This window comes from Haemaphysalis longicornis, unplaced genomic scaffold (genome assembly GCF_048455015.1).
Source record: "Haemaphysalis longicornis isolate Haplotype H1 unplaced genomic scaffold, Haemaphysalis longicornis Haplotype H1 scaffold_1, whole genome shotgun sequence".
Taxonomy (NCBI): Eukaryota; Metazoa; Arthropoda; class Arachnida; order Ixodida; family Ixodidae; genus Haemaphysalis; species Haemaphysalis longicornis.
The window spans coordinates 196,747,536-196,767,532 of record NW_027526203.1 but is presented as its reverse complement, the minus strand read 5'-3'; the positions used below and the strand labels follow the sequence as shown (position 1 = coordinate 196,767,532).

Below are 19,997 nucleotides of genomic sequence, written 5' to 3'. Positions count from 1 at the left end.
ATTTTGCTTTCCACTGAGCCAATTAAATGCAGAAAATTCTTACAAAGGTTCACTTGTGGCATCACATGAAGGTATACAAGGGGAGTAATATAAAATGGAATTGGTCATTTTACCTAGTTTTGCTTGATTTTTAAAAAGTTAACCTCCAACCTGCTTGTGCTTCTTTATGGGAACTTCTGAGAATGCTGTGAGCATTTTTTTTATGACAACGTAATACATTCACATGATTGTCAAAAAGCTTTTTTTTTTTTTTCCCAAGAGAATTTGCGGTGGTTGCCTTTGAGGTCCAGGACAAGGTTGCATGGAATGACCCTCTACCTAAGTAAAAAAGCTTTTAGCATCGCAAGAAGTTGTAGTGCTGGTGGGGGGGGCATGATTTTATATTTTAAATTTTTGGGGTATCTGGGAAGAAGTGTGTGAGAAAATCACAAATGACTACAAAAATTCTCGAAATGGCACAGAAACAGCAACTGGAAAAGCCCCTTGGTTGAGCGCATTGCTGTCTGTTTTGTCACTGGATTTTGTGTGCTGTTTTTGTACACTTACAGAGCTGCCTACTAGGCCCCTGCTCCCACTTGGACAGAATTAGTTCACTTTTTTTTGTCTTGTACAATATATTTATATTCCAACTGTGCCCGAAAACAATTGTGAAATACTGGCAGAATGAAACAGTGTTGAAGGGATTCAGGACTGGTTTGTGAACCACTGTATCTTCATGTTCAGTCAAAACAGGAATAAATAATAAATATTTCAGCGAGAACCCGCGCTGTACTGGCATTTTTTTTTTTTTTTACGTCTTGGTCTAAGCACATTAGTTAGGAGTGTGGCTGTAATGCCTGCCAAGCAGGAGCTCTGGTTGTACGTGTTTTGTTCAGAGGGGGAGTTGGGAGAAGTGGGAGCGCCTGTCAGGTAGTGGGGCCCATAAAGCCAGCCTGGGAGGCACACTTGTGATGCCTGGTGGCTGCGCAAGGTTCAGACGAAAAGGAGGGATGAGTCAAAACACCTAGCAAATAAACACGTTCATTGCAGCGAAGCAGTAGCATGACGTGTGCAGTAACTATGACCACAGTGGAGTGAGGGTGGAGTCCTGCTGAGGCACGGAAGAGTTTATATCTGGCTAGCTGGTGGGTTTGGCAGCTCGGGGAGGTGGCCTTTTCCCTCTGGACTGGGGCACGAGAGAGGGCTTTCCACCCGGCTAGGGCTCCCAGGGGAGCTGGCTGGTGTCTCAATGACGGGTGCGTACAAGGGTGCGAACGTGTCGCCATCTCGGGCACCTGTAGCTTGCTTGCATGGAAAGGAGGTAAGGCGCACATGTGCACCCCACTAGGTAGCATGCCCGGCTGAGCCACCCGAGTTCATTCATTGTTGAAGGGACTGTTCGAGTGGAGTGATTTGCAGTCAGGAACGCCAGCTCCTCTGTGACGCAGGGGAAAGGGCACTTGAGTAATGCACGCTTGTTTGTTTGTGGCATGAATGATGCCATTACGAGATGTGTCCTGTACGACAAGATGTTTCTCTCTGCTGTCAGACAGGGGAAACAGCGGACAGTGCCGGGAGTATACTCCCGGCGCTGTACGCTGTTTTGTAATGCTCGCGAGAGGCGTCAGTGTTCATTTAGAAGCTGGCAGGAAGTCTTAAGTGAAAGCCTTGTGCTCGGCTATCTTTGCCTTTGCTCCAGGGCAAAACAAAAATAAAAAAACTGTGGTTGATTCTTCTGGCATAGGAATCGGTAAAACACGGAAGTGAAATGTGCAGCGAAATCTGCAGCTGAGCATGATTTGCGGGTCGGCGGCTGTCTTGTGGGCGTGCTTGGTGAGCGACATCCTGCTGGCGGGTCGCTTCAGCAAAGGTGTACTGGCGTCATTTCCAGGACGGATATGACGTCAATGGAATGTTTGTGTATCCCCGAATAAAACACTTTCGTGTTAAAAACTTCGCATTTGTGCGTGGCTCGTGCAGAGGTTCGGGCTGTAGGAGGAGCCGTGGAGAACAAGGACAACGCGGGCAGTGGCAGTCAGGCACCAACCAACACGTCCTCGGAAGAGAGCACGGAGGTGTCTGGGCCACGGGTCGGGGCACTGAGGGCAGGTCCCGACGATGCTTCGCACCAGGTCACAAGGAAGTCGGCCTCTGTTATGTCGGATATTTATTTTGTAGGTGAGTGTCTGCCCGGGTCTATCTCTGGGCCCTACAGTGCATATACTTCCCCGAGGAGACCCGATGTAGGGACATTGCCTTCCCTAGGTGGACAAAAATGTTCATCTGAGGGGGTGGCCGGGGTATGAATTCCTGTTGATTGACTGTGCTTTAAGTTACAAGGGACACACTTTTGAAAGAAGACAAACAGACGAAGTGGACAGTCCACTTTGTCCATTTGTCTTCTTTAAAAAAGTGTGTCCCTTGTAATTTAAAGCTCGGTCGATAAACATGCAAAACCAACTAGCCCAATTGCATATCTATATGAATTCCTGGCCAAGTGAAAAGGGGAAACCACGCGAAATTATTAAGTTTTTTTTAGTTTTGGCATATAGAGTTTTTATATCGTTGGATCTTCATGTTGGTATAGTTCAAGTAGACTGCGTTAAGGAGGCAAACTTGCGTGTTATCGTGAATTTACCGCCATACAACTAAATCCATAATGGGGCTTATATCACCATTCAGAGCTAAACCGCTTGGTAAGGTATGAAAGTTCATTCTCATTTTGAAAGGGGGAAAAGACAGTGATGCCACTGTGGTGTATAAATAACTCATTTTCTGATCTACCTGATGTAAATTGCATGATGCCATCTAGTAGTTGTGGGGTTAGGCAGAACCCTATATTAAAGGGACCCTGCAACACCTTTTTTGAAATCTTAAATGCTTGCAGAACGAAGTCGCCCAACACACCCAGTGCCTAGATTAGGGAGTCGCAGGGTATCTCAGCCAAAAATTACTGCTCTATGCCCATCAGATAACTTGGAAACTCGCTCAAAAGATTTTTCTCTCTTTCCCGGTCTTGATGTTCTCGACGGCCCAAATTGCATCACTGAGGCCATGTAGAGGCTGTTGGCCGGTTTTCCTTCAGTTGCAGTAATGAATGCTTTTCTATAACAACTTAAAAAATAAAGCCACAAAAAACACAAAAACAAAGCAGAAACGGAGGGCGTATCTGGTGCGATGAGCAAATCACGCAGTGCCACTCTGTGCTGGCGATAACTGTAGCTTTCACAGTGCTTCCAGACACGAAGGAAAGAGAGAAAGCGTTTATCGAAAGGGTTGCAGGGTCCCTTTAACAGACTTTGAAGATTGGTAAAAAATGTACATTGTATTCAGGGTGTATTGTATCTGAAATACAGCGTAGAGCATGGAAGAATATGTTTTTGCGAGGTTACTTTTCAAAGCTTTCTTGTTATTTATATATTTATATCTCTGAAAGAACAGAGTTGAAAGGGAGTACTTGAACAATTTCATTGGACTGCATAATTTTTCAACTGAGTAATGACAAGTGCTGTGATGCCTTACATGTAATTAGACAAAAGAAGCATGCTTTTCAGGGACGGAGTGCTGGCTCAAACTTTTCCAATTTACTTTTGGTTTGTTTAAACACATGATGATGTTCTGCACTATCTCCGCTGAGTGTCTACTCTTATCACTGCATTTCTGTAGCTTTCAGATCTTGAGAACTGTAGTCATTTTTCTGGTCTAAGGAAAATGTTCTTAAATTACCCCATTGTGGTACAGGACCTGGTATAAACATCTTTATTTGTGCATTGTTTTTCCAAAGAAGCAATGCTAGCCCTGAAGGGCCTTTTTACAGTCATCAGAGTGTCCATACTACCAAGGCACAAGGCACACTTCTCACATTGGCAAAGTCGCAATATTTTCAAAATTAAAATGGAGAGAAAGCAGCGTAATTATTATTATTATTTTATTTTTTTCTGGGTGGGCCGTATGCAGGAAAAGGAAATAGAAAAGGGAATGACTTCACAACGGTTGTGGCTGTTCTGTGCTGTTTTTTCTGTTTTTCTAGTTCAAGTACGGGACACATTCTATCTTATAAAGATTGCCTGGGCAACTATTACTTCATTAGGTGTTATGTATTCTCGATTTTATAAACGTTCTGACATTCCCCGTCAACGCCGTAAAATAAGGCTTTCTACTGTGAACGGTGATTGAAGTTGTTAAAAGTGCTGCTCTATAATGGGATTCTCTTTTCGTGTGCTATGCCTTAGTAATTGTGCTTTAAGATTTACAAGAACAAGTTCTCTGTTTGTGGGCTACAGTTCATTGAGCTGAAGCCTTTCTTGTCAGGGCATGTTAGGACATTTTTTTCATTCGTAAGCATTTTTAGGCGACTCCCCTTGAAATCTGTTCATATGTATGATGCGCACGTGCGCTCCATACGTATCCATGCATCACGTGCGTGGCATGGAGCAGGCACGGAGGCCATAACTCGAAGCACATGCTTACACAAGCGCAAGGAATGTGGTACGCCAGGAGGTGACATAACCTGGCCTCCTGCCATTGATGTAGTGCACAGGTGGTGCCACGGTGTGTCCTTGAAGCCAGTAGCTCGAAGTGTGTTGTAATGGAATGTTTTTCAGTACGGGTGTGCAGCGCACGAAAAGTACATAGAGGCGTATGGGCGGGGATAAGCCCCTGGAAAGAATGCTTACGCTCTAGGGGCAGTTCCCACTCAGCAGTTTATGCCCTTTCCCTTTCTTTTTCTCTTTCAGTGCTTGTAGCAGGTTGCAGTGCAGTGGCAGTGTTTGGTGTGGTTGCAGCTGGTTACTGCTTCTACAAGTAAGTGCCCCTTACTGTGGTGCATCATGGGGTGTAATTAGGATTGATTGCTTAAAGGGGCCATGAAGAGAAAACACAAGTTTGGTTCATTCAAAAGATTACCTCGTTGGAATCATGCTGACACCACTTTTAACGTAAACTTCGCTCAAATAAGCTACATAATTAGGAAAAAGGGGAATGGCCATGTGACCCACTAGCTCATTTCCCGCAACAGAACCTATGATGTCGCATGTGACAGCTCTGGGATTGGCGGAGGGTGGCAAAAGCAAACGCAAATTAGGCAGAGCTTATAAGCTTGCCGAACGAGCCATTTGCGCTTAAATTTAGGGCACATTCTTTTCAAAGCCGTAAGAATGGTGGGACAAACAGTGGAAGTTACGAAAGCACACGTAAACAGAAGTGCCGATGCGTACTGCTGTTGGTGCAGCGCGCATTATGCTTGGTTTAGCTGCACAGGACTGCGGGGCTTTGGGGTTGTCTCGGACTACACTTGCCGATTGACGCAAGGAACGGTGTCTTGCGTGACCATATTTGTCAAGCGAGCAGTATGTTTCACGAAACGAATATTTTCTCCGTGAACAAGAACAAGCCAGGTTTAAATATGGTCAAAAACAAACCAAAGGCCATGGAGACGAAAATTCTTGCTCTGTGCCAAGGGCAGAAAATGGCTTGCTACGGTATGGTGGCGCCATCTAGGTTCACTAACGGCAAACAAGGCCTCCCAATCGTCTGCAGAGCTATGGTCACGGGGCGGCCTCTGTAGCATTCACCGTGGTCCCGCGTAATTCGCAACAACAGCGCCAAATCCTCCCCTAGTAGTACGTGGCGTCTGAAAAACGTTGCACTTATCGTCATGGCAACGAGTGGCGAGGGGAGAAGGAGGCTGGTGACGTTGCGGACGCTGCTGACGTCATTTTTCCCGCGGCAGCCAGGCCGAGCTGCCGCCCGCCGGTCCCTGAAACCGACGCTGGCCCAACTTTCGCGCCTGCCGCCGGTCGCTGCCTCATGGGCCGCTTGGCAATGGCACTAGGCGCGAAAGTTTGACGAGCGGCCCCGATGTCTCGAAATGGCCGCTGCCCGTCGTTTGTTATGTGTGAAGTAACGTGTTTAATAATTGAACGAAGAAAACATGTAGGTGATAGTATGTTTTGTGATGTCGAATTGTTGTCTTTGTGACGATATTAATTGGAGTGTTACACAAAAATTATTTTTACTTTGCGTTTATTCAAAATTCTAATGAGGACGTCTTTGACTCGAAGTCATGAAAACACATGTACTACAATCATATATTTCACATACATTTTTTGTACACAGTATTGGAATAAGCAAAAATATGGCATATGCAAATTTAGGCATAAAATATTGTACAATAGGAAAAAAACGTGCTACATACACATTTACAATAACACGGTTAGGCGGGCTACTTGGTATTCTAAATTCATGGCTGTAACTTTTGCGCAACTTTAGACGGAGACAGATACAGTTCTTCGTGTCCCTTTTTGTATCTGTCTCCGTCTACAGTTGCGCAAAAGTTACAGCCATGAATACACATTTAGGTACACAATACTTGATTACGAAAGAAGAACTCCGAAAGTTCTAGTCCCTACATAGATTTTTTTTCGCGCACACCTCGGCGGGAGAAGAAAAGAACTTGAAAGTTCCACTCAGTGCATACTTATTTCTTGGGCTCACAATAATTGGGAACCTATATGTTAAACGAAAGCACGCACACGTATGCTTCAAGCCCTGCCTTTCGGGTGAGTTAACACAAACTCTGAAAGAAAGCGTTGAACAGCCCATTAACCTGCATACACTTCCGAGAAATCATGTTCACACCAACAAAATGCAGCCATAAAAAACTGTTGCAACACAATGACCGCACTGTAGACACTCATTGCTGGATTATATCTACGCACAAAACAATGCGCAACCATGTGCACGTCGTAGAACACAGAACACAAATCGAACGCACCCATCTTTTCTTTTAAAGGCGCGTGAATGAACAGTCTGCTTACCGCGGGTGGGAGGGAAGGCGGGGGGAGAAGACACCCAGAAATAAAAGCTTTCCTGTATTGTAAGCCGCATAAATCGGCCAGGTTGTTACAAGCTACCCTCTGGCTAGGGGAGCGCCTCTTATCTCATCCTATCCGATACGGCGTGACCATTCTAACTTCAGAACTATGGAACACCAAACCACGACCGACTTTAAGCCGGTCGTGCACCAAACCCACTCGCGATAAGATGACAAGGCGCTGGCGCGCAGTTTAGATTGAACAGCAAAGCCGGCAATGCTACTTGGTTTTATTTATTTATTTTTTAATGAGCGAAACGTTTGCAATGGCGGCTGCAGACAACGCATGCAGGGGTGAGACAGCTGCGCATATTGCGCAGATTTGATACAAATTAGTTTTCCTGCGCCAGGCTGCTCCAAAAGCTTAAAAATTGCAAAAATTGCGCCAAACTGCTCCCAAACAGTCTGAGAGCCAAGTATTTTAACACTCCCGTCAGTTTCAGTGGCGAAAAATGCTTACTGACAGCTTAATTTTCCAACACCGCCAAGGTGATGCTGTTTGTAAAGGTTTAATTGATTGATTATTCCAAAAAAAACCCGCATAAAATTGTCCCCGAGATAGTTTTTTCGAAAGTCACAATGTCGGGTTCCACATGTTATAGTCCGTGCGGTTTTAAAATTTTCTCATCGAAAGCCACTGCAAAGTCCTGAAGAAAAAAACTTTTGAGTACTGAGGCGTCAAACCGCTTGTGCAAGTTGATGAAAAAAAAACGGGAATTTTTGGAGCGCCGTATCTCCGGAACGACATTACTGGGCGCCGCCATCTTTGTGTGAAGATGTGAAAACATGGCCGCCGGGCGAAGCAGTTCCTTGTGGTTTAGGCAGAGCGCTCTTCGTTGATTTCTACCTTGGTTTTAGTTATAGGGGCGGCTGGGTTTACATTTAGTTGTTTGATCTGTTGCGGGTACGTTGCGGGACTCGAAATACGGGAGTTCATGGTCTTAGTGAACGTGCACCTTGGGGATTGAAATGGGAGGGCTGGTGGGGTGCGACGACTGTCCCTCACTTTGCACAACTTTTCCCGTGGCTCTACAGTTGTGCGTAAAGATGAGTCTAGGATTACAAAAATAACAATTTCAGCATTCACATGATAATAAAAATGCCTTACGATTGCTGAGTTTGTCAATTCGATGTTTTCAACGGAACTCGACGCTATCTATGCATAGAGCCTAAGAATTTAAAAAAATGGATATAATAGTATATTAAAAAGGTAGTGCCGTTCGCATCTTGTGAGACTCTGGTAGAAAAAAAAACTTCATTGAATGGCTGTTTCAGTGTTATGTAAATTCAAAACCGACTAAAAAGTGCACTTTTCGCCCGTGAGTTGCCATAAATCTGATTTTTTAGGCTCCTAAGGGGATGTAATAAATGTCGTTTTTCTGCTCCAAATCGAGATTTCGCTGCTCCAAAATCGAGATTTCGCTGCTCCAAAAACTGCTCCCAAATCTGATTCAGCTGTCTCACCCCTGCGCATGTATTTCGGTTCGGCCTTCCACTGCTTTATGTGAAAATCGACTTGCATTGAACACCGCGGTGTTACGTCAGGTTTTTCGGAGCACTGAAGCAACGCTTGGCAGTAGTTTCGCCGCAAATATACGTTTTGGAGCAAGACGGCGGAGGAAAAAAATGCTTAGGGCGCAGCACCTCCATGCCACCAATCGCTGTGGTAGTAGGTACGCCGTGAAAGGCAAGAAGCGCGTACAGTTGAGCTTGCCTTCTTTGTGAGCAGGTGCGTCGTGATGACATTGGATGGATTGAGGAGAGTCACCGGAGGAAGCGTCCAATGAAGTCGCAAACCGTCCTCGACTTGGGGCCCAAACTTAGACTCATATTTGCTGCATGAAACAACAAAAAATACCTTGATAAGTATACTGAATCGACATTCCAGCAGTTACTAAGGCAATCAAAAGACGGCAATGCCACCACAAATTGATCTGGCGAGAAAGAGTGTGCGTGTCAAAGACGCGTTTACTTCTACCAAAACTTTGCGTGCTTGCACAGCTGGGATATATTTGCACATTAGTTTCCACTCCAAGACGAGTAACATGTCTCATTAACTTCACGTTACATGCGCAAATTAATTTGAAAACAGAAGAGTGCAATCGGTCGGCTTTTAAGGAATTCACTATAACTTGTACAAAGCTAATTTGCTTACCTGTCGTCTTTGGAGAAGGCGAGAAACTTGGCCGAACTTTACCGCCCTGTGTTGCTGCACCACAGAGCTGCGCAGGAGTGGTAACGCTCCTTCCTCCGCTGCCCCATATTTAGAATACATTCGAATGTATTTTATAATGCAGCAAAACTTTCAGCCCGTGGAGGCGTTTAGGCAACCCGCACAACCCTTTGCACGCCGGCTCGCTCACACACGCACCGAACTGGCCCGCCGTGCGCGCCAAGAGAAAGAAAAAAAAATATTGGCGCCGGTGAGCTGTTGCGCATGCGTGAGGAGGCACGGAAGCGTTGACGGTGTGGAAAGAAAGAAACGCCGAGAGAAAGGGAAGGGCCACGCCGCAGCACCGTGCCGCTAGGATCGCCACAAATTTCGGAAACCGAAACTAGCCAAAGTCGCCGACCAGTGCTATGGTCACCATAGCAGAGCAGTCGGTTCCTGTGATGTCATGGCAGGCAACGAAAACGCACGATTTAGCGGGAAAATCAAAATTTTAACTTAAAGTAATTAATTTCTTTGTGAATAAAGCATCGTTTGCATTCAGACAAGCGCTGGGTGCTCTATAAAACAAGAAATCTTTCGAATAACACAAACTTGTATTTTGTCTTCATGGCTCCTTTAAGGCCATGAAGACTGGCGGTAATGTATGGCGGTAATGTAGCTGGGGAGTCGCCACTGATTCATCTGTTTGCCTTAATATGCCCTTTCTTTTTTTTTTTTTTTAAGTTTGCAGTAGAATTGATGTCATTTTTATCTGTACAAAGAGCTTTTAATGAACTGAGCATCTATTTTGTCTTCATATTCCCTTTAAAGAAGCTGTTGAGGGCCTCCACCGTGACGCAGCCGTCAGGGCATGACCATCACAATGAATCACACATGCATGTGAGCGTTCTGCTCTGCAGTGCGGTGGTTCTGTGAACCACACTGCTGTTGCAGATGTAGCCTGCATTCCGCTAAGCTAGGCTACTTTGAGCCGGGACTAGATTTTCCTTTGTGTGACTGGTGCACCCTTGTGCACTGTGGAACTTTGTGTGGACTTTGTGGAAGGCGAGTAGCGTGTTGTGTCACGGCTTTGGCTGCTGCCATCTTCATTGACGCAAAGTGGTCCTCGTGAGTGCGCCGCCACTCCTCTCAGCCGTTGACGCCCCTGCAGGGTCCAGAAGAATGCGCGGGCGGCTGCTGACGTGGACTACCCGGCGTACGGGGTGACGGGCCCCAACAAGGAGGGGGCGTCACCGACAGCTGATCGCAAACTGGCCCAGAGTGCCCAGATGTACCACTTCCAGCACCAGAAGCAGCAGATGATCGCCGTCGAGAAGTGAGACCCCCGTCCCCTTCTCTCCCCTCACTGTCTCTGTTTAATAGGCAGAGTGAAGGAGCTCTTTTGATTGGGAAAGTCGGCACAGTTGGTGCAATTGGGGCTACTTCTAGCACATGAAAAGCAACGTGGATACGCGTGCAAAGTGTAATGTTCAAACTATCAGAGGTGGGTATGCCAGAGCATGAAGTAGGCTCCATCAAAGAGGTATGAACGCAGTGTTGTGTTTGGGCTTCCTTGTTGCATTGCAGTTTACCTTTGATGCACCAACATGCTCAAGCATCAGCTCTATCCGTAATGCGAACCAAAAGTAATTGCTTGCAAACAAAAAGATTTCTTGCAAACTTTGAAGCACCCAGAGTTGCACCATTGTCATCCTTTTAATGACGATACTCAAGTACATTGCAGAAAGACTAGCTTCAGTGAATTCCCTGTTTCAAATAGTTTCGAAATTGTGGAGGCAAAAGATAGTCGTTATGTTTAAATGTGAGCACTAGCTGGAGAATGGGGCAGATCTGACAGAGTGGTCTGAGGGCGAAGTGTACAGTATGGGCAAGGTGGCTTAGCCAGGTCAGTCATGTTCAACTAATTAAGCCATGTGATTTGTTCATTTCTTCCCTTTGGTATAAAAAGTTCGTGCTCTTGTTAAATCAAAAACAACTAGGAGCAGTGTTATGCTGTGTCGTGGCATATTGCAATAAGCATGGCTTGTGTATGGCAATGTGTGTGATGCTTCTGTGTTTGTTTGCCTGCTTTCAGGCAGGGAAGAAGAACGTAACGGTGGTAATGTATGAGCACTGTCTGTGCTTTGCTTTTGTTGCGGTGCATGGGGCATTTGTTGTTAACGAAACGCGCTGCCAGCTTGGCAGTTAGGCATGAAGTGTGTTGCAGCGCACTAGCTTCTGCCCTGTAGCATGCACTGGCTCGTTTTGCGGCCCGCCCTGGCGTGCATTGACCGTCCTTGTTGTCTTCTTCCCCCATCAGACGCATGACGATGATGCCCCTGGGAGGGTTACCCCCTGGGCTGTTCAGCTCATCGGTCTGGTTGGGGGGTGTTTTCAGGAACCACACCAACCGACACACCTCGGCCTCGGACGTGGACACCGAGGAGGAAGAGAACGAGGAGGGCGACTACACCGTCTACGAGTGCCCCGGCATGGCCTCGGTGAGATGCGGGGGCACGCCGGGGGGGGGGGGGGGGGGGGGGGGGGGAGGGAGTCGCCCCTGTGGCTGGCTGCAGTGCATTGTGTCTACAAGTGGTGCATCGCGCCATACAGTGGCCCGGACCGTGATATAGCTGGCATAAGAAAGTGAAAGCAGCGTCACAAATCTGACCTGTAGTAGCCAGCCAGCATAGGCAGTAACTCTAGCAGGCACAGGGGAACAAAAGGGGGGAGGGGGGGGGGGGGACTTATAAGACCAATGTAAACTTCATGCACTTAAAATGAAAGTGGGACCATTTGTAGGATGTTGAGGGTCATTCACATTTCAATGCTTTGAGAAAATGCAAAAGTCTTTTTGCGTACCTGTGTGCATTCATCACAATGCATTCAGCAAGGCTGTGTAAATTGCCACATTAGGACAGGCTTGGCTGCAATAAAAGTGCATCCTTCTTTGGAGTGAGGTGAGAACTGCTTTGTTTCCAGAAGAGCTTTGATTCCAGACAACACTGATTCATCGAAATAGAGCAGAGTGGTTGATTGGCTGTTCGCTTGTCTCGGGAAGCAGATGCAACAGTAGGGATTTAAAGGGGAACAATATAGTCGGAGGCTGCACTCATTGCAACTAGTAGAACCAATGCACATGGAAAACAGGCAAGGTACAGCAGTATTGCAAGTCCTTTGGGTAGGAATTACCCATCTTGTCATCGCTGTCAGTCTCATCAGAAGTAATGGGAAGCACGGCTTTGCAGGAGTTTTGTGACAAGCATTGATGTGGGTGGCTACGACGCAAAAGTAGCAATATCTACCTTATCTTTCGTGTGTTTGTAATGTCATTGTTTTGACTACTTTGTCCTTCCCGAATTTGGTAAATCCACTTAGTACAATATCATTTGAAGTCATTTGGGCCTAGTTACTGAGGTGCGAGATTGTCACAGTTACAAAAAGGTCAGGTTGCATGTTAGCCGCATCTTATTTGGCTGCAGCTAAATTCTAAAATTGGCTATAGTAATTTTTTTAGAAAATGGAACACGTTTTTGCCAAATCAAGATATACCGTATTTACTCGCGTAATCCTCGCACTCGCGTAATCCTCGCACCCCCAACTTTGCAGCGGCGAAAGTTGCCTGCTCGCGAAACCCGCATGGCGCACGCGCTCTCCAACGCGCGCCCTCCCCCGCCGCCTCTCCGTTCGACGGAGAGCGCTGTGTATCCAAGGCCATCCAGGCGCCCTAACAACCTGCATAGCTACTCCTAGTGTCACTAAATAAGGTTTTAGTGACACTAGCTACTCCCTAACAGGCGCCCTAACACACTACTCACACTGTCCTTGAGCCGGTTTCGCGCGTGTTTCGCGTGCGCGCAACTAGACGGTGTTCGTGTAGCCCGCTGTCGTGTCGTCGTGTCGCCGTCGTGGTCCCGCCGTTGAGCGGCAGCAGTCAGTGAGTCACTCGCGTCAGTGGTGGATAGCTCGCTGCCGTTTTGAGAACTTTTTGATCTAATTGTTTTGTGCTTGGTGCCGCTTCGCCATGGGGAGGAACGCCAGCTACACTGCCGCTTTCACATTGAAAGCGAAAGAGTACGCGATCGAAAACGGCAACCGTGCCGCAGGCAGGCACTTCGGCGTCACCGACTTCAACGTGCGTTACTGGAGTAGGGCACGCACATACGACGACGAGATAGGGCGCGCGCCAGAAAGCAAAGGCGGCAATTTCATGATCGCTGATCGACGGGAGACTGTTTACGTTGTAAATAATAAAATAAAAAGAAATAGCTGCTGTTGGCAACACTGAGCTTACTTATACAAAAAACGACCGCTACATTTAACGGGATTGGCATAAGGCAAACTGCCAACACTGTGCAACGGATTTTTTTTTTCCCGCATAATTCTCACACCCATAACTTTGCATTGACTTTTCCGAAAAAAAAGTGCGAGGATTATGCGAGTAAATACGGCCTGTATGTCACTCGAGAGTGAGAAATGTTCCCTTTTCTCCTTTTGAAAACACTAAACGGTGGGGAGTGTGGTGGTGTGCTACACATTGGTGTGTATGGCTGACACAGAGGCCTCGTCCCCCTTCCCCAGGGCGGGGAGCTGGAAGTGAAGAACCCGCTGTTCCAAGACGACCACCCCATTGTGCTGGCCACCCCAGAGGATTCGGACAAGGGCGCCGAGGACGAACGGAAGAGACGCTCATCGCCGTGAAGGGAGAGGGTCGAGCCCCCCGTACAGCCGCTCACTGATGTAGCGCCGGGCACAGGTTCTTAGTCGCTGTCTTGTGTACATTCGCCTTGCTTTGAGAGACTCCTATTTTCTCCCCGTCTACACTTTTGCTGGACAAGGAGGCATTACGGTAGTCGAGCAAGTCAGCGCCTAGTTTTGGGTTGCCGGTTTTATTTTTTGCCAAGCTGAGCCCTTGCCGAGATCCCACGGGCTGAACTTGCACACGGTCAGCCTCGGATAAGCTGGGCCTTACTTTTCCTTCCTTCATGTTGTCGAGCAGGAGTTAGCGTCAGCCCTGTCACTGACTGACGTCTACTCCCGCAGCAACAGTGTTGCCGGTGAAAGCCGGGTGGATTTGTGTTTGGTGATTCAATACAGTGAAGAGCGCGATTGGTGCGCAATCTTCTAGCCAAAAGGAGTCTTGGCAAAGTGGTGGCTGTGGGGACCCCATAGTCCATGGACCATCTTAATCTTGTTGCGTGTTTGTATCGACCTCTTGAAAATGACATCTTTTGCATCCACAGCAGCCACAGTGTCCCAAGTGAAGTTTTAAGAAACTTTTGTGACGATGTGGGCTGTTGGTTTTGGATTGGCGTTGGCTTTGATTCGATGGCAAGAGGCTTGGTTATACACAGGGTATTCTCCCCTCATCAGGACCAGTGTTTGAAAATGGAAAGGTTCCGTTGTCTGGCCTCCTAGTACTTCACAATCATTGGCAACAGTGTGTAGTTCCGATATAAACAGCTAAGATGACTTTTTTTTTTCCAGAAAATTAAAACAGCTCTCGCATTGACTTGCAGTGCACATGGTGCCACATTTGTTACCAGCAGCTTGCAGCTGCATTTTTATGCATTGCTGATACATCACACAGTGCTTTCTCATGAAATCTCCATTCAGGAAATTCATCAAGAATCTTTGGTGGGCTGGCCTACAACTTTATAGTTGACATCTTTGTGCTATTTTGGCTTAATGGAAAGTTGATTCCTAATCGTGAAATAAGAAAATGAATGCAACACTTCAATGCATTGCGACTGATTATTAGCTACCTTGCTGCTGAAGAACTGAAACTTAATATTTTTAAGCTTTGGCCTCAGCTAGTTTGGGCATCATCCTGTATGTGCGTGTGCGTACTAACTGGCGCAGGCTCAGCTTGGCAACTTGTTAAGAAATTAGCAGGGAGCATATGATATTCGATCTGTAATTGAAGCATTTATATTTTACGCATTAGCCCCACTGATGCTCCCTTTGTCTATTTTTGTATGTTTGTGGCTACAACCACTACAGTTTGTTTTTGCACTTAGCTCCTCTTGGGCATGTTTAATATTTAGGCGAAGGTTCTCATTTTACGCAGATCCAGAGTACAGCCTTTATGTTGGGTGCTTTTATACAAAGTTTATTGTTTGTCTAGTTATTTATGCTGCAGGCTCGTGCGAGGGCCCCCAAACATGTTTTTTGGAGCAACTTTAACCTTCTCGTTTGTCTGTCCTGTTGTTTTCCAACAAAAGCCTAAAAAAGTGGGAAGGAGTTGTCGCAATCTTGCTGCGTTGCTTTGCCACTATTTATGTGCTTTTACGGTTTTTGTGACTTGTTTGCTACAGTGACTGTTTTAATTTTTTAGTTTGTTTGAGAGGACCTTGGGGAGCTTGGTGCCAGGCGGGTTGGCGAGAGAGCATTGACGTGTGCATATTCTACGTTGTTGAACTGGGCGTAGCTCCAATGGTTCTTTCCTCTCGGGCTGTTGTAGTGGCAAACCAGAGTTGCATCACCTTGCCTCCAGTCGAACCTTGTGATCTAGTGTGTGCAGTTTGTCCCCCCTCCCCAAGCATAGTTGCTTTTGCAGACCTCAAGAGCTCTCCCAAGTGCTGTTTTCAGCCACCGCTGTTTTTAAAAGAGGTTAAAATGGTTTTTGCTGTAGTTGAGGGCAAATGTTGGCATTCTCTCAATCAGTGGGCTTTGAATTTCAGACCCAGGGAAGGCCAGAAGCAGCTTTGAAAACATCCTGGTCGTTTACTGTTCACTTCTTGATTTCTCTAATTTTCTTTTTTTTTTTTTTTAATGAAATCTGAGCCAACAGACCTAGGGTGTATGGAGTGCAGTTTCTGAACTAGTAAGGGCATTCTGTTACCTTTGTGGGAAACGAACATTCCAAGACTGTTACACACTCGATGTGGTGCAGTCCTGTACCTGGTGTGATTTGTTTAAAATGCTGCCACGATATGGGGCAAATTATTCCTGTAACAAGGCTGACATTCCATATTTGTTTTTTTCTAGTCAACGGAAGGTGGGGTATTTTATCCGAGACCCTATAGACAATTTTTTTATTTGTAGAGACAATCTAGTTCACATTTTTTCAATTTGTAAGGGCTTCAGTGGCAATTATGGCAGTGATGGACGCGGTTGTCGGACACTGTAAAAACACCTGCTGCATGAGGGGATTTGAAAGACTGTTCGATGGCTCTTTTGGAGGGCAAAAAGATGCTCATCTAAAGCTTTGACCTACCGGCATAGCTGTGCATGGAAGCAGCAGCGGCGTTCGTCGCTTGCAGTCCACAGTGAAATGTTTGGATACAACAGTGCAAATTTGTACACGCAGGTTTGCCACCCCGTGCCCTGAAAGTCTGACCTTGCATGTGGGTGGTGGCAACCGATCAATCAGCTTTTACGCAGCACTAGTGCGAGGGAGCCACTTGTTTCCAATCAAGATTTTACGTGCGGTGCACACGCCAATCATGCTGCCTGGCCCCTTGGCCTGTCAGCTGCACCCATCTAGTCGCACGTCGGGGTTCTCAATGAAGCAGGTTGTTCTGCAAATTCACAGCCCTTGTGCATTTCCCCAGTGTTCACTGATAACACCGCTCGTATTCTGCGTGCGCGGGTGCGTGTACTTCACAGCGGCTGTTTGTAGTGGATCGAAAAACACCCGAGGCACACAGTAACCTGACAGCACTGGCCGGCGATTTTGCACACAGCAAGGCTTAAAATTCACAAGTCATGCCTTGTGAGGTGTTTCCAAAGCCAAACTTTATGTGCTATGTTGGGCATGGTGCCAGTTTTATAAAAAAAGGACATTTATGTGCATTCCTGACCTGATGCAACACTGCAGGTGTTACACTAAAAGTAGCAGTGCAGCAATGCTTGTTGTCACTAGAGAAATGGTTACTTATCTGTGGGTTGTATCATTTGAATCTTCATGACTTGAGTCCACTATAAGCAGTCTCTGTACGCTAGTCATATTTTTTCAGTGCCGGAAGAAATTATGAGCATAAAGATATTATACATATAGATATATATATATATATATATATACATAAATACAAATAAGTAAATACGTGTATGGTTATGCATATATGGATGTCTACAAATTTTGTCAATGCCCCTACGTGGTATAAAAGTAAGGGAACAATTTTCTTTTTCTATTTTGCTGCTGCTGGGGCAATGGACAATAGTATTGTACTGATGTAAACTTGTTTGGAGGGTTGTTCAAACTGGTTTTTTGTCAATGCCACAGTGATTTTTTCTTTGGAACAACCGTGTTGTCTTCTAAGTCAATTGTCCGAGATTGTTGGTTGACCGAAATCAATGTGTGTTTAGTAGCATTACTTGTGAGATTCTTACCACATTTGTTGTTGGCAGTGCACGGGCATTATTTAGTTACGGTTACTGGTGGCAGGCCTTATTGGGGTTTCCTTAAAGTTGGAACGCGACAGCAGTGCCCTGGATCTGGTGTACTTGTGCTGAAGAAGTGTGCCCTGTTGCAATATTGCAATCTGGTTACTGTGTTACAAACGGCGTGCACATTTTTGCACGCCCGTGCAGAATAATGGAGATGGAAATGCTAGCGAAATTGTCAATTTCAGCAGTACAAGAGCAGTAGTTTTAGTGCCTAGTGCAGCCCGTCACTACACATTGTTGCCATTGAAACAAAGGAGGAACTGGTCTTCTGCAGTTGGAATGGGCAACTTGTTTGAGGGAAGCGTTCACTGCAGTGCTTCCATTTGTGGCCATAGCTTTGCCCCCTGCAGCCCCTTCGGCTCTGGCCCAGTGGGAAGAGTGACACTTGGCGGCAGTTTGTCCTGTGTCCACGCAGCATAGTCCCAACGGGGAAACCGTCAGTACTGTTCAGGGCTTTCCGAGTAGCGGCCGGCCATTTCCAGCTGTTACCTTGCAGGCATCGCACGTGTTGTCCCGACGCACTCTGTGCTGCAGCCAGTGCACACAATTTGGCATATGGAAATATGGAGACGTTATCTTGCTGCTGAGAAACTCGGGCTTGTAACATACTGCTGTGACCTACCTACTTATGCTTTCCTGCGTTTTTTATTTTAGGGCTTTGGCATGGCCTGCTTCTTTTTTAGTGTGTGTGCATTAAGGGTGGTACATTTGTGCAAGATCTGCACAGGGCATCCGAGCTACTCGATGATTGTGGCATGCACTGCTGGGCACCTGTTATGTGATATCTGGAAGTGCAGTGAGCTCCGGGACCTAGCACATATTGACACAATCAAGTGCAGCCGTGATGCCATGCAGGTTCAGATGCGACAGCAGGAATATTACTGGTGCCTTTAATTTCCAGCACTACGAAGGTCCTGCACTTGTCGTTTAACGTCTTCTTGCTACAGCTGCTGTAAATAAAATTAATGCAATGCCAGGTTTCTTGGCCTCATTAACCAGAACTCAGCCTTGACGTCACCGAGTCACCAGGGCAGCGCAGTGCAGCACGGTGAGCTTTAAACGAGGAATTGGTGAAACGGCGTTCGTGGAAGCCCGATGGCCTGTTGGGGTTTATTCTCAAAAGGTGCCCTGCACTGATCTTGCAGTCTTCTACGTCACCTTGCAAGGGCGTGGGAACAAGGAGGGTGGGGCGAGACCGTTTGGTGTACATTCTCTCCCCCCGTCCCCTGTGTTGCGCATTCCTTCAGCACACCGCTATAACCACCTTCTCGAGATTTCCGACGCCCTTGCTTCCCTGGTTGCACTTTTTTAAAAGAGCTAAAAGGGTGCCTGTTTAAAAAACAAAACAAAGCTTTTTTGTTAAAACCTTGTTTGTTGCATTTGCAGGCTGATATTGCTGCTTTTATTTATGATTCTTTTACTGCTGGACTGTGTCCTTGGTAAACATAAAGGACCGCTGCACTCGGTTGCAGTGAATGTACTGCACTCGTTGCGAGTGTCAAAGGGACAAGCATATCACCCCGTGAAGTTGGCACTGCTTTTTTTCCCTCGTGAGTTCTTACTGTGTCACGTATATGAAGCTCATACTACCCGTTGTCTTGAACTGTGCATATGGTATAAAAGCATGGAATAAAAGCTCTGCAATCTCATGTCGTTTCCCACTGGCCTTTTGATCGCAACAAAGATGTCTGTGTGCTAGTAGGTTAAGAGTTTGACCCCCACCTGGAAAAGTCAGTCAGAAAGAGGCAATGGCGAGGTCACATGAACATGGCTTTTTTGCTGGCTAAAATACATGGTTGATGCACTTCTTGCAGGTATATGGAAGCATACTCCTCCAGTTTATTATTATTTTTTTTTACTATTGTGGAAATAAGCAGTGACAGGCATGTTTTTGAATAATGATTTATTTATGTACCTCACAGGCTCCAAATGGAGTATATGCGAGGGGAGGGTACAGAATATAGTACAACGAAAGACATACCAACTCTGTTCTTTATACAGTGTTACTAATATGGGTGAATAACTTGCATTACACAATATGATCGAGTAATATTCAAACAACAAAATGTGACGTTTTGGCTCTGTTAGCCATGCAGTGTGCGCAAGTGGTGCACACTCCCGTCCGTAAAGTGTCCAATACGCTGCTGTGGGTATGTTAATCTATGTATGTAGCACCTTGGTAGACTTCAGAGTGTGCATACAGTGTGCAGAGTATGGGCACAGATTTCTAATGGTGGCCCTCCGAGTACTCGATTGATTGCTCGATGCATACCCCAGCATGCACTGCGGGCGGCAACATGTGGCACGCTGCTAGGTGGTTGCAAGTTTCTAACGTGGAACCGTCCGGCTTGTGCAACAATTTGGCCCAGCTGTTAAGTATACGGCATGATGGTATGACGTGGTTTGACTGGCCATGAGCATAATGTATAGGGCAAACGATCTGGTCTGTCACAAATCCTCTATTCCTACTCAGCTGAGGCATGCACCATTAGGGTGTGGGCTACGCAAGTGGTTTGGCAGAGGGTAAACTGGCGAGTCTTAACCACATGCGAGCATGCAGCACACACTGCGGTTGTGAGCAAATTCCTTAATTAGCTTCAT

General features: G+C 46.4%; 1 protein-coding gene across 3 annotated transcripts in view; it reads left to right on the top strand.

Annotated features, from left to right (window-relative positions):
- LOC144140904 (uncharacterized) overlaps nucleotides 1-19,045 on the top strand; it is a 37,354-nt gene extending 18,309 nt beyond the window's left edge. For 2 of the 3 annotated variants that reach the window (XM_077672407.1, XM_077672412.1), the window contains exons 3-7: nucleotides 1,960-2,157; nucleotides 4,716-4,782; nucleotides 10,177-10,341; nucleotides 11,326-11,506; nucleotides 13,587-19,045. In XM_077672407.1, the coding sequence (XP_077528533.1) occupies nucleotides 1,960-2,157; nucleotides 4,716-4,782; nucleotides 10,177-10,341; nucleotides 11,326-11,506; nucleotides 13,587-13,706 (731 nt within the window). In that variant the 3' untranslated portion in view covers nucleotides 13,707-19,045. The remainder of the gene's footprint in view (nucleotides 1-1,959; nucleotides 2,158-4,715; nucleotides 4,783-10,176; nucleotides 10,342-11,325; nucleotides 11,507-13,586) is intronic. The other variant, XM_077672420.1, reaches the window with a different exon arrangement.
- Nucleotides 19,046-19,997: the final 952 nt, after the last annotated feature.